This window comes from Ochotona princeps, chromosome 2 (assembly GCF_030435755.1).
Source record: "Ochotona princeps isolate mOchPri1 chromosome 2, mOchPri1.hap1, whole genome shotgun sequence".
NCBI classification, from domain to species: Eukaryota; Metazoa; Chordata; class Mammalia; order Lagomorpha; family Ochotonidae; genus Ochotona; species Ochotona princeps.
In genome coordinates this window covers 103,084,754-103,099,063 of record NC_080833.1, presented here as the reverse complement: position 1 = coordinate 103,099,063, position 14,310 = coordinate 103,084,754, and the positions used below count along the sequence as shown (strand labels likewise).

The window sequence follows — 14,310 nt, the reverse complement described above, 5'->3', positions numbered from 1 at the left end:
TGAGCGCGTCTACAATTAGACACTTGGGACTTTCTCAAAGCCCCGCAATCCATCTGGAATGTAAGCTCTCTGAGATTAAAGTCTGAGTCTTTCATTACTGTGCTAGAACCCAGCCTGGACCTTTATGTATATATGCACTCAATACATGATGAGTGAAAAAGACACATCAGGAATGTGTCTGAGAGGTACACATATCAATGTTTCTTTAAAGACATAGCATTGACGTGGTCCCTACAGGATGTAAGCAGACACAAATGTGGAACTGGAAATTGAGGCAGAGGGTGTGGAAGCAAGAGAAACCAACACATGGACACTGTGTTGGCTTTTTCAAATGTTCCATTAGATTTGTTCTAAATAACTCAGCCTTTTAAAAAATGAGTGGTAGGCATTTTTCCTAGTGGCTAACACAATGATTAATATGCACATGTTTAATATCTGAGTGCCTAGGTTTAGTACCACCTCTATGTTCCTGATTCCAGGTTTCTGTTGGTGCAGATCCTTGGGAGGCAGTGACAAAGGCTCAAGTAATTGGGTTACTGCTACCTATGTGGGAGATCTTGCTGGAGTTCCCAGTCCCGAGGTTCAGTTTTCTGCAGCCATGGTCATATGAGCACTTGGAGAGTGAACAAGTGAATAATACTCTCTTTTTGGCTCAGGAAAGAAGGAAGGAACCTGCAGGTGTGCCTGCGGTAGAGCATGATTTAGGCCTTTCTTCCATCATTTCCGAAGCGAAGATCCAGACCCAGAGCGGTTGACCGCTGAGATCCCTTTCATCTCAGCAGCCTGTGATGATAACGCAATTTTGTCTCACCTATGCAGCCTTGAGTACTTTCCCAGAAAATGTGTGATTGCTAGTCAAGCTCTCTTCTAAATAGGACATTATGTCTTCCTATCCACATTAATAACACTGTCACTGTCTTCATTTAACATTGTTGAGTACATTGCTATATGTCAAATAGTCTTTGTGACTATTTCATTCATTCTCAAAGCAACTTACAACTGCTATTGCTATTATTAACCCCTTCTTGTGGATGAATAGAAGTGAGAATTCATTATAGTTACCCTGATGATTGAAATTCAGAGTCTCTGTTTTGGGCACTGAACAACACTTCTTTGTTATTTTCTTTCAAATTAAAAAGATTATTTTTATTCAAAAGGTAGATTTACACAGAAAGAAGGAGAGAAAGAGAGGGAGATCTTTCATCTGATGATCTACTCCCCACTGGCCGCAAACCAGGAGCGCTTCCTTTGGTCTCTCACTTGAATGCAAGGGCCAAGGATTTGGGCCATCTTTTGCTGCTTTCCTGGGCACAGTAGCAGGGAGATTGATCAGAAGTGGAGCATCCAGGACCCAGTGCCAATTTGGAATGCCAGTACTACAGGCTGAGGCTTAATCTAATATGCCACAGCACTGCCACCAACACTTCTTTTTCATACTCATGTATGAATATTCAAGTATCTGCTCACAATGCACTTAGTATACTGAGTTGACATTCCTTTACCTTTCTACCGGATTGATGTGTGTAAATGTAAGTATTCAGGCCTGGTGTGCCTTCTTTCTTGCTTTTTAATCTTACAACTTTTTGCTTCACTAGTGAATTGGAAGGATAGCTAATATTTTATAATCTGTAGCGAGTATTATGAGCCTAACATAGGCGCTATTTCTATCTCAATTCACTCTCCAGTATTCACCCACATTTTAGTGTTTATGAACATCATTTAGTGTTTATGAACATCATTAAGAATGGTACACCTATCACTGGCTGACAGAGTGACTGAAAGTCTACTCTGGTTTCAATGTTATTGTATTTATTTCAATACAATATAAAGGCAACCCAAAAACTCAGTGGAAAATGGAATTTTAAAAAAAGTTTATTTTGTTGCTAAAAAAAAAAAAATCCATGTTTGGACTCCTACCACCTATGTGGGAGACTGGTTAGAGTTCCAGGATCCTGGATTCAGCCTGGCCCTGCCCTGGCTATTGTGCCATTTAGGTAGTGAACCAGTGGATGGAATCTCTCTTTCTCCTTTCTCTCTCTCTCGCTTTCTCTCCTTCAATCTCTCTGCCTGCCTCTCTAACTCTCTGAAACTCTTGCCTTTCAAATAAAATAATTTTTAAAAGCCAAATAATTAAGTATTCATTCTCTATTAATTGTATTAGCCCAGGCTAGTAACTCCAACCTGGAGTATGCAGAGGGGCTTGTCAAACTTTGCTGTCCATGTAAGTTGAGTTTCCAGTGATCTCCAGGAATGCCAGTGCTTCCTGCCCAAGAACCTTGCCTTAGTAATATTTTTCTCAACATCAGATCCATCTCTAACTTGACTTCCTAGGTCAGCATTTCATACTCCATGTTATTGGTCACGGTTTAGGAAGTGGAAGCTCTGGAGGGATTTCACAGGGAACTACACTCCCCCCGCCTGCCAGGATATATCATGGATAGCTTGGAGCCACTGTTAAATGCTGAGCTCCCTCTTGGAACATTTATGTCAGAGCAGAGAAAGACTGGTTGCCAATGACCTTTCTATGAGAGGGAACCTTAGATCTCAGACACTGGCTTCATGAAGCCTAATGCCCTGGGGCAGCTGCACTGCTTGTCTGCTAAGGTGAATGGGAAGCCAAAGCTTGGGCCACAAAGACTGTTCCCTCAAAACCCAGGCTGAAGTCATGGAAAGATATTTTATTCAGGCTTACAAAGAAAGGAAAGCTTGAAAAGAAATATCTTAGCCAAACTCTTGGGGCCATTTAAAAAAATTTTTTTAAAGGCAGAATGACAGAAAGGGGAGACAGAGACAGAGATATTCCAACTGCTGGTTCACTTGCAAAAAGTCCCCCCAAATCAGGATTGGACCAGGTTGAACTCAGGAATCAGAAACTCCATCCATGTCTCCCATATGGGTGGCAGGAACCCAAGCTCGTGGAGCATCATCCACTGATTTTGCAGGAGTATTAGCAGGAAACTGGATCCATAAGGATGGTGGCAATACAAGGAGCGGCTTACCTGTTGTGCCATAGTGCTGCCCCCCTTGCAAGTCATTTATGCTCAGCAGTTCTGGGGCAAGCCTCATAAAGACCTGGGAAACAGTAATTTGTGGGAGCCAGTGTGCCACTCTGACCCTTTGGCCTGTGGGGAACTTAGTTTTTCTCTTTTCTCATGAGAACTGTGATTCCAGTGGAAACTGTGGAAGCATTGCCTCAGTTCCCAGCAAGGAAGAGGCAACCCATTTTCTTTTCTTTCCGAATCAGTCAATCATCTGTGAATATGAATGACTGAGAGTGGACTGTTTAAGAATATCCCCGAGTATGTGATATTTCAAAAAAAAAAAAAGGAATTTGGATGTAAATCGCTCACACGCTGCAGGGCAGTTAGTAAGGTGCTTGCAACATACTGTGCAAGCATCAGTGTGTTACAGTGCACAGATGAAGGCCTCTAGTTAGTAAATAAATGTTTTAAGACATCTATTTGGTGCAAATTCAATTACATTTTATTGAAACAAGTATTTTGTGGGTACCTTATATCATGCTGTCATGCATCAAAAGAAAAAAGTGTCCTTAAACCTTCTCTCTGAAATGGATTGTTTCCTGTCTTGCTTGTCAAAATCAGAGGACCAACAGATTGCATTATATATTATTTGCCATGCATAAATTTGCCACTCATATTGTCTCACTTAAATAATTCAGACACCCTTCAGCTTTTGGAGTAGATAATCTATGAAATAAATTTCACTCAGGCGCAAGGTACTCTTGCAGAAATACAAACTCACAGAAGGAAAAGATATTAAGATATATCATTTACATGAGTGCATCAAAATGATTGAAAAATGTGAATGATATTCTATAACATGTTTTAGGGAGTAGTATATCCTGTCACTGGGCAGAGACTTTTTAGATGTGATGGTAAACAAATAAGCTACTTACCACTGACTCCCACGGAAAGCCTGGGCTGCTGGCTTTGGGGGTGGAGCTTGCTGCTCTCCAGACTAGCACCTGAACTAGAAAGGACACTCTGTAGTGAAACTGTCTGTTGACCTCCCTGTGTTGTAAGGGGCACCTGCCATCTAGTGGCTCTGGAGACCATAGTCGTGGCCTGATGCAGGAGTCAGCAACCCTCTGATCTCTTCACACTTCACTTTCCTAAGATGGCCACTTAAAAATGTCTGCAAACGGACCTTCTGGGAGTATCCATGTAATCTTTCCCCAGGCAGCTGTTCTGGGACTCCTCAGATGGCATAGAGCTCACAGGCAGCAGCCTGAATAGAAACTGGGAACGACAAGCAGTGAATTCTCTGTTGGATTCATTAGGGTCACAGCACTCATCTTTTGCCAGCATGCAATGAAGAGATCAGCTTCCTGTCTGGAGCCATTTGTAAGTGAAGTGAGTACTAATTATTGTTAATCTTTAAAATGTATTTATTTGGAAAGATTTGCAGAAGAGAGGGAGGGGGACAGAAGAGAAAGAAAAAGGGGGGGAGGGAGAGAGGGAGAGAAAGAGAGAAAAAGAATCTTTCATCCACCAGTTCACTTCCCAGATGGATAGATCATCCAGCACTGGGCCAGGCCAAGGCCAGGAGCCTCATTCAGGTCTCTCCTATGGGTGGCAGGAGTGTGGACACTTGTCATCTTCCACTGTTTTCCCCAAACACATAAAAAGTGAGCTGGGTTGGAAGTACAACAGCCAGGACTCCAAGTATATTGGATGCTGGCATTACAGATGGCAGCTTTACCTACAACATTGGCCCAGTTTTTAGTTTTGAAATTGTGATTGGCTGAAGTTTTAGAGACTGGCTTCCCCTTCCCTTTGGGGAAAGATGGGGGTAAGAATGGGTTGGATGTCACACAACCTGAGTGTCCCTTCATTTCTGGGCTCTCCAGATTGCATGCACTGGCCATCGCACCTGTACCTGGAACCACAGCACTAGCAGGATACCTGCCTCTGAAGCTGAAGCCAGCCCCGCTGACATGCTCATCCAGAGGAGCTGCTTCCTTCCTTGCCACCAGCTCCCGTTCTGCCTTCATGCCCCCTGACTTCTAGTCAGTTCGTGGCTCATAACCTGGTGACACCGCTTACTTTGGAAAAAAAAAAGGCAGAATCATTGAACTTGTTTTCAGGGCTTAGATGCAGAGAAGGTTGTTAGGTTTTATGTGGTATTCTACTCTGTAAAAATTAAGGTAGAAATAATACAGAGTACCAACACTGAGCTCTTTAAAGCTCAAAACCTCCCGTGGCAACATGTTAAAGCACAGAAATGGTGCTTTTTATAGGCCTCAGAATCATTAGCTGACATGGAAATTGGAGTGAAAATCACATCTAATCACTGCATACATTTTATGGCCATGACAAAATGGACAGGCAATAACAAGTACTGAAGAAATGTGGCAAAAATGAGAAACTTTATTCACTGTATTGGACATTTCATCACCACTTTGGAAACGTCTGATAGTTCTTAGATTTAAACAGATTTTCCGTGTGGTCCAACACTGCCCCTTCTAGATATGAATCTAAGCTAAATAAAATGCCATCCATCAATCATTAGTACAGGGATGTTTACAGAAACATTATTAATAATAGTAGAAAAAATGAACAAAATGTCAATCAGTGATAAGTGAATAAATAAAATATCACATATACATAAAATGGTAATTCCTCAGCAGTAATAAGGAATGATGGACTAGTACCTGCTATAGTATGAATGAGTCTTTAAAGCAAAGTGAAAGAAACCAAGCTTGAAAAGCACACACAAGATTGTATTTCATTTATATGAACCATCCAGAAAAGATGACTTTAGGAAGAAAGCAGACACAAGTTTTTCACACAAGTATAAGGAGCACATACATGGTGCTTACTGGCAATCATTAGCCATCAGGGAAATGCAGATCAATATTGCATTTCATGAAGTGCTTTACACATGCTGCCATGCACTGCTTGTCTACAGCACAACTCTGCAGGGAACTTGGGAAAGACAGATACAAGCTACATTTTGTTTTTGGTACAAGGTGATGAAAGTATTCTAAATTACCAAGAGGATTGGAGGACACGGGCATGTGTGATCATAATGTGTGAAATGCTCAGTGTAAACATAACATTTGGCCTAGGCAGGGTGGGACAAACCACTTTTCAAGACATGCTGTAATTGTGGTTGGAATATTCAAGTGTTCCACAAATTAAGAAATTTTCCCGAATTAACTTTTTTGAATCTACTTGTTGATTTCACCAAATTTTTCAGTCAGCTTCTTGAGGGCACTCTTGACCTCCTTGTTCCTCAGGCTGTAGATGATGGGGTTCAGCATTGGGGGCACAATACAGAAGAGAACAGAGACCAAGATGTCCATGTCCAGGGAGTAGCCTTCACTGGGCCTGTCATAGTTGACGTTGGCTGTTCCAAAGAAGACCACCACCACAGTGAGGTGGGATGCACAGGTGGAGAAGGCCTTGCTCCTGCCCTGAGCGGAGGCAATCCTAAGGATGGCGGAGATGATGCAGATGTAGGACACTGCAGTGAACAGGCAGGGGCTCAGGCCGATGGTGGCACTGGCCACGTGCAGCACAGACTCATTGACAGAGGTGTCTGAGCAGGAGAGCTTCAGGAGCAAGGGGATGTCACAGAGGAAGTGGCTGATGTGGTTGGGTCCACACAGAGTGAGCATGGCTGTCAGCACTGTGTGTGTTACAGAATTGACCAGCCCACACAGCCAGGAGGCAGTCACCAAGGAAACACAGACCTTGGCACTCATGAGAACTGGGTATTGAAGAGGGCGGCAAATGGCCACGTAACGGTCATAAGCCATAACAGCCAACAAGACACCTTCAGTGCCAGCGCATGAGACAAAGAAGAACACCTGGGAAATGCATCCCTTATAGGAGATGGTCTTCTTGTCCCGGAAGAAGTTCACCAGCATGACTGGCATGGTGGTAGACGTGTAGCAGATGTCTAAGAAACTCAAGTTGCTGAGGAAGTAATACATGGGTGTGTGGAGAGCGGGATTGACCCTGGTGGCTGTGATTATGAGCAGGTTTCCCAGGAGTGTTGCCAGGTAGATGACCAGGAAGACCAGGAAGAATAGGCCCTGGAGATGGGGGTGGTTGGAAAATGCCAAGAAGATGAATTCAGTGACGTAGGTTTGATTGTTCATTGGAAATGGTATCACAGCTATGAACAATAAAGAAATCATGTTGAGAATTTATTCTGCCTTGCACAGAGCCGATGGCAGCTTCCTTCTGCCTTGCACCAAATGATCTTCTAGGAAGTTATTAAAGCTAACAAACAAATTCAGAAAAATTACAGAAACTAAATCAGTGGTGTTTCTAATGTGCCTAAAGTGATTATCCCAAATGTTAAGAAATAAATTCCATTTGTAAAACATCTGAAAGAATTAAGCACATAGAATCAATATTACTAAGGAAGTGGAAGGTTTGTACACTGAGAACCATAAAATTTTATTGAAATGAAAGAAAGCCAAAATAAATAGGAAAACCCTAGGGTTTTTAACAGATATACCTAAGCTTCTTAGGATGTCAATACTAAGAGGAGCGAGCTACAGATCCAGTGCTATCCCTGTCCTCACCAGCAGCATTTTTCACAAAATGGAATAGTCTCTTCTCCAGTTCACTGGAAATTCCAAGGTGTGCTGGAGAGTCAAAACAGTGTTGAAAGCATAAATTTGGAGCGTTAACCCTTCCTGACATTGAAACTCACTACAAAGCACCAGTATATAAGAAGGTACAGGAGGGCCAACATTTGGTGCAGATGCTAAACTGCTTGGGATGCCCACATCCATGGTAGCTTTAATACTCACACTCTATTTCCCAATCAACTTCATATGATGTGCACTCTAGGAGGTAGTGAATGATGGCTCAGGTACCTGAGTCCCCGCAACCCACATGGAAAACCTGGATTAAGTTCCCAGCTCTGTACTTCAGCCTGGCCCAGCCCTGGGTGATATGGGAAGTGAGGAGTAAAACAGCAGATGAAAGATGTCTGTCGCTGTCTTGCCCTCTCCCTCCCTCTATTTCTTTCTGCCTGCCCCCACCTCATTTCTCTCTCTTCCTCCCCTTCTGTTTCTCACTAATCCTTCCCCTTTTCTCAATTTCAAATAAAACAAAAATAAATAAGTAAAAGGTCCAAATTCAGTATAAGGACAATCATAGAGACAATTGAATAGAGACTGTAAATGAACACCTATGTATGTAAGTATGGATCATTGATTTTTTTTCTACAAAGATGTCAAAGTTATTTAATGGGAAAAGTATGGTCTTTTAAAAAATGGTTCTGGAAAAATTGGATAACCATGTAATTATAAAACATTTAGAAAAAAAAAACATTCAGGAAAACTTTTGTGCCATTGGTTGTGGCAGCTGTTTCTGAGTATAACATCAGAAGCATAGATACCAAAATAAAAAGTATAAATATGAAAAGAAAAATGAATAAGTTGCATTTCATCAAAATTAAGAAAATGCTATCAAAGGATACTATTAAGAGATAGAAAAGACAACCATTAGAATGGGAGAAAATATTTGAAATAAGATATCTGGTAAACATCCGCACTACTTAAAGATCTTAGAACTCAACAGGTGCAGTGAAACCCAATTTAATTCAAACATGTACATAAGGCATGAATAGACATTTCTCTAGATAGGGTAAACAAATAAACACTTGAGAAAATGTGCATCAGGATTAGTCACTAGGGAGGACAAATCAAATCCCCAGTGAGGAGTGGGCATTAAGACACTAGTAGTTTAAACACTTTTGTCCCACATGAGTGTACCTGGATTCAGTTCTCAGTCTGGCTCCTGGTTCCATCTTCCTGCTGATGCAGACTCTGGACTCAGCAGTAATAGCTCCAGTAGTGGAGTCTGCCACCCACAGGGGAGACCTGGATGGCATTCCTGGATCGGAATTAAGCCTCAGCCTTTGTAGACATTTGGGGGAGTGAATCAGCAAATGGGAACTCATTCACACACTCACGCTCTGTCTGTCTCTCAAATAACAAAAATTTTAAAATTCATGGAGATGTCACTTTTTACCTATTTAGTAATAAACATGAAAATATAGTGAACTTTGAACCTTCATGCATTGTTGATGGAAACATAAAATGATGGAGCTACTGTGAGAATCAGTTTACTGGTAGCTCAGGAGGTTACACATAAAACTATTACCCCATCAATTCCATTTCTCCATATATAACCAAGAAAATGGAAAAAAGGTATTTAGATATTTGAAAACCTAAATTCACAGTACCAATATTCATAATAGAAGGCTTAGGTGGGACTCTTGTGATTGCAAAAATTTATAGAGTGAGTGGTAGTTATTGCTTTGTAGTAACACAAAAGTCTAGTTGTGCGGGAGATCTTCATGTCCTTTTAGGAAACCTTTAAGTTATAAGTGTGTGCTAGTCTTGTTTCCATTACCTACTGCATAGAGAGACTTAAATTTGTTAAAAAAAAACAGTAGCATACATTTTTATCCAAATTCATGATGTAGGAAAGGTAGACAGAAGAGTCCTTTTTAAAGGTTGATTTCTAGGCTTATTCATAGACGGAAATTAAATCCTTTATGAAAGGGAGACCCACAAAGAGAAAATAATACCTATTGGTTTGTAACTAAACTAAACTAACTTTTAAATGTTTAGGGATTGTTCAAAATGTGACTTCTGAAGTTGTAACACACACTGCTTATTTTAAATGTTTTAAAATGTGACGTAATGTCAGATCTCTGAGAAATACATTTATAGGATATAATATATGAATTATATATGTACATATTAATTCTTCTATCTGTGTGTTTACATATTTATTCGTTCAGTGGAATTAGCATCATTAAAACAAAAAGCATAATTTTGCTTGACCTAAGTGGCCAGTATAAATTTTGTGGGGATTCCCTTAATAGGGAAAAGGCATGTTGATTTTCTTTTTTTTTTTTTTTTAAAGATTTATTTATTTTTATTACAAAGTCAGATATATAGAGAGGAGGAGAGACAGAGAGGAAGATCTTCTGTCCGATGATTCACTCCCCAAGTGAGCGCAATGGCCGGTGCTGTGCCTATCCAAAGCCAGGAACCAGGAACTTCCTCCAGGCCTCCCACACAGGTGCAGGATCCCAAAGCATTGGGCCGTCCTCGACTACTTTCCCAGGCCACAAGCAGGGAGCTGGATGGGAAGTGGAGCAGCCGGGACTAGAACCGGTGCCCACATGGGATCCCGGTGCACTCAAGGCGAGGACTTCAGCCCCCAGGCCACGCCGCTGGGCCCTGGCATGTTGATTTTCAGCAGAAGTTAGCAGAAAATCAGAGGAAGTGCATTGTCAGAGAGCTGGAGAATTTTGCAGTGGAAAGTCTGCATAAAGCACTGTGGAGGAGCATGGACAGTGCAGACATGCAGCAGTGAGAGAGAGCATCACCAGTGACTTCCACGGCCGGGGGTGGATCAGACTGTAGTAGCTAGTGTCACTGGTGCCTTTGCTTAAAGTAGAGCTTTGTGGACCACAATGACTTCCAGTTGGCCTGGAGCCATAGCAGGGAGCAAGTTGCCATGAGGGACAAGCACATTACTTTCTCCCAATATCTCAAAAAGGGTGCCCTGCAACCAGGGGGGAGGTAGCATCATCTTAATGTGAGTGAAGGTTGTGTCAACTTTGAGTGTGCACAATGTGAATTTTATCAGAGGTATAAATCTTCATTTCCCACTGACTTTGAGTCTTGCCTGGAGGTTTGGCAGGGAGCAGTTAGGTCTTTTTTTTTTTTCAATCCCCCAAAGTAAAATTTATTCTTTGGCACTTTATGCTGGGTAAGGGTTAATCATGTCAGTTCATACAATGATTAAATTAATAAAATACATCTGGATCAGAGAAAACCTCAGAGATCCAGCTTTGATTGCACGAGGGTGAGGTAAAGGATCTCAGAGGGTGAGGGGACGAGACAGCAGAGGAAGGAGTGGGGAGTTAGTGATTCAGTGTCATTTGCCTTAAGTCAAGTGATTCTCATTTTTATTTAAGTGTCCTGGAAACAGTGATGTTAGCTAATTTTTTCATTTTGTGTAATTCCTTTTTTTTTCCAACCAATAATTCTCAACCATCTGCTTTTAAAAGTACTGTGCAATTTCTAAATAACAATTTTCAAAATCAGGCTGACATTGCCAACTCTGGCTGGTTGGGGTTTTCCGGATCACCTACGGAAAGGCAACTGCTCCACCGAGAGACTGTCTGGGAAACTGACCTATATATCTTGTGCCCCAGAGGATCCACTTCCTCAAAAATGTAGCCAGGGGTCTCAGGAAATGAAGCTGGGCACCTGCCCATTTCCTTGGGAGTAAAGCTGATGGCATAAGTGGTCTGACCCTCCACAGGGGTATTGCTCCGAGGGCCAGGCCAGAGGGGCTTACAGCTTTTGGTATTGGCAGGCGGGTGAGGCATGTAGTGAGCTCGGGTGGTGGTCAGGCAGTCCAAGGGCTCATTGGGAAAGTGCGTCTGGGGGATAGGCTTGACTGGCTCCGTGCGCATGCCAGCCCACTGCTTGTAGTCATCCTTGGTGGTAGTGGAGCTTTGGAAACGGCTGCTCTTTTTAATCGGGGCACTGGTTTGCAGGACTGAGCAGGGGCTGAGCAGTTAGGTCTCTGAGATGTGCACATCCCCCCAACTTCTTACAGGATCTGGGGCTCAAACTGCCAGGGCAAGGTGCACAGTGGCTTTCAGAATGCTCTGCTGTCTGTGGATGGAGCACATTCACAGGACTGAGTGTGGATCCCATTTACTTTGTGACTGTGGGAGCACTGAGCACTGTGACTGTGAGAGTTCTGTGAACTCGATAGGGTGTGGTGTGCAGTTCAGTTTCTGAGTGATCACTGTGTCTGGCTTCAGAGGTTTAGAGATTACTAATTACTCAGGGTGGATCATTGCAAGGTTCACACTGAGGACTGTACAGCTCCTTTGTGTGTTTCATGTGCTGCCATGGGTGGCGGGTGTCTCGACTGTGGGCTAATTTGTGGATTGATCATCTTGGAAGATAGGTTACCCTAGTAGACATGATCACACCCTCCCCCTGTGCACAATAGATATCTACCACATCCAAGATGAATGTCACACTTGGGCACTGACAAGAGCTCTCGGACTCCATCTTCACACACATCTGGATACCCATGGAAAGAGCAGTCACTCAACTAAGCCAAAGAGACATAGTTCAAAGATAAAAGCGTAAGAGAAGAAGGTAACCGGTCTTTCCACAAATGCCTGAACATAACCACAGAAACAGAATAAACAAAATAAGGAAAACAATATGACTTCTCAAAAAGAAGACAACATTTCAATGTTAAAATGTGAAGAAGAGATTTAGATTTAGAAATGAAGATGAGAATACGCACAAAACACACAGAAAAAATACGAGATGAAGAAATCTATACATGATCTGGATGAAAAATTTTGCCAAGAGATCAGATTTTGAAAATAAATCAACCAGAAATATTATAAATGAGTAAATCAATGTCAAATAAAAAATACAATAGAGAGCCTCAACAAAAAACTTAGTGAGTTAGAAGAAAGAATATCCAAGTTAGAAGACAAATCCTTGAAAATATCTGAGAGGAAAAAAAAATTAAAATGTGAAAATAGTGTTCAGTATTTATGGGATGTTATAAAAAAAACCAAACATCTGTATCATAGGAGATTATGATTGTGTGGAAAGGCAGAATGGATTAGAAGACATACTGAATTACATAATTGCAGTAAACTTTGCTAATTTGGAGAAAGGGACATTCAGGTCTGACGTGATAATGGCTAAAGTCCTCACCTTACACCCGCCAGGATTCCATATGGGCACTGGTTCTAATCCCAGCAGCCCTGCTTCCCATCCAGCTCCCTGCTTGTGGCCTGGGAAAACAGTCGAGGACAGCTCAATTCCTTGGGACCTGTGCCCAAGTGGGGACCCAAAAGAAGCTCCTGGCTCCTGGCTTCAGATCAGCTTAGCTCTGGCCACTTGGAGAGTGAATCATCGGACTGAAGATCTTCCTCTCTGTCTCTCCTCCTCTCTGCATATCTGGTTTTCCAACAAAAATAAATAAATAAAAATTTTAAAAGAAAGGGACATCCAAGTACAGGAAGCTCATAGAACTCCTAATGAGTTTGACCAGAGAAGATCTTCACTATGACACATTGACGTCACGCTTTCAACAGCAAAACATTCTAAAATGTGCATGATAAAAATGCCAGATTATCTTGAGAGGATCTCCAATTACACTTACAACTGAGTTTTCATTAGCAATTCTACACACTAGGAGAAAATGCAAAAATGTAGTCAAAATCCTAAAAGAAATTGCCAACCAAGAATATTGTACCCAGCAAAGTTCTCATAACTAAGGCAAAATTAAGAACTTTCAAAAGGAACAAAAATTGAAATAATTTTACACGACTTGCCCAGCCTTACAAATGGTGTTTAAAGCTGTGCTACATGGAAACGGAGAATTGTCATAATGAAATAATGTGAAAGCAGAAAGTCTAGTAAAAGTACGAAGGAAATCCAAAACAAAATGAGAATATTATAGAAAAAATGGTAGGACCAAGTCCTTACTTATGAATAACTTGAATGTAAATGGCCTAAATTCTCCAATTAAAATATATAGACTGGCTGAATGGATTAAAAAACAAGGTTATCTAGATACTTACAAGAAACACACCGCACCAACAGATACTAATAGATTGAAAGCATGAAAAAGATATCCCATGCTAATGGAAAGCAAAAATGAGCAGATGTAGCCATCCTAATATCAGGCAAAGTAGGCTTTAATGTAAAAAGTATGAAAAGGGTTGAATAAAGATATTGCATAATGATCAAGAGATTAATTCAACAGGAAGATGTGACTACAGTAAATGTATTGCACCCAGTGCCAGGGAATCTGGCTAGTTAAAGCAGTTAATGCAGCTAAATGGGGACACAGACTCCAATACAGTAATAATGGGGGAACTTCAACACTCTACTTTTATCAGTGGGCATATCAACTAGACAGAAAATTAAAGAAACAATATGGCTCATTTACATTATGGATCAAATGGACCTAACTGATACCTGTAGAACATTTCACCCCATAGTTGCAGAACACACTTTCTTCTCATCAGTACATGAAACTGACTTTAGGATAGAGCGTCTGATAAGCTACAAAGCCGGTCTCAACAAATTTAAAAATATTGAAATCATCCCTTTTATCTTTATTGACCACCATGGAATGAAGCTGGAGATTAACAATTTAAGAAATTGTAGAAAATATCAAACATTTGGAGACTGAATATTATACTACTGAATGAATAGTGGATCATAGAAATCAAAGGGAAAAT

General features: G+C 41.3%; 1 protein-coding gene across 1 annotated transcript; it reads right to left on the bottom strand.

The window, feature by feature from the left end:
• Nucleotides 1–6,193: 6,193 nt before the first annotated feature.
• LOC101518857 (olfactory receptor 1052-like) lies at nucleotides 6,194–7,168 on the bottom strand. The gene has a single exon (XM_004582119.4). It carries the CDS (start codon nucleotides 7,166–7,168, stop codon nucleotides 6,194–6,196), a length of 975 nt encoding a protein of 324 aa, XP_004582176.4.
• Between the last annotated feature and the right edge of the window lie 7,142 nt (nucleotides 7,169–14,310).

Coding starts and splice junctions, on each gene's coding strand:
- LOC101518857 (XM_004582119.4), bottom strand. CDS start 7,168: ATGATTTCTTTATTGTTCATAGCTGTGATACCATTTCCAATGAACAAT.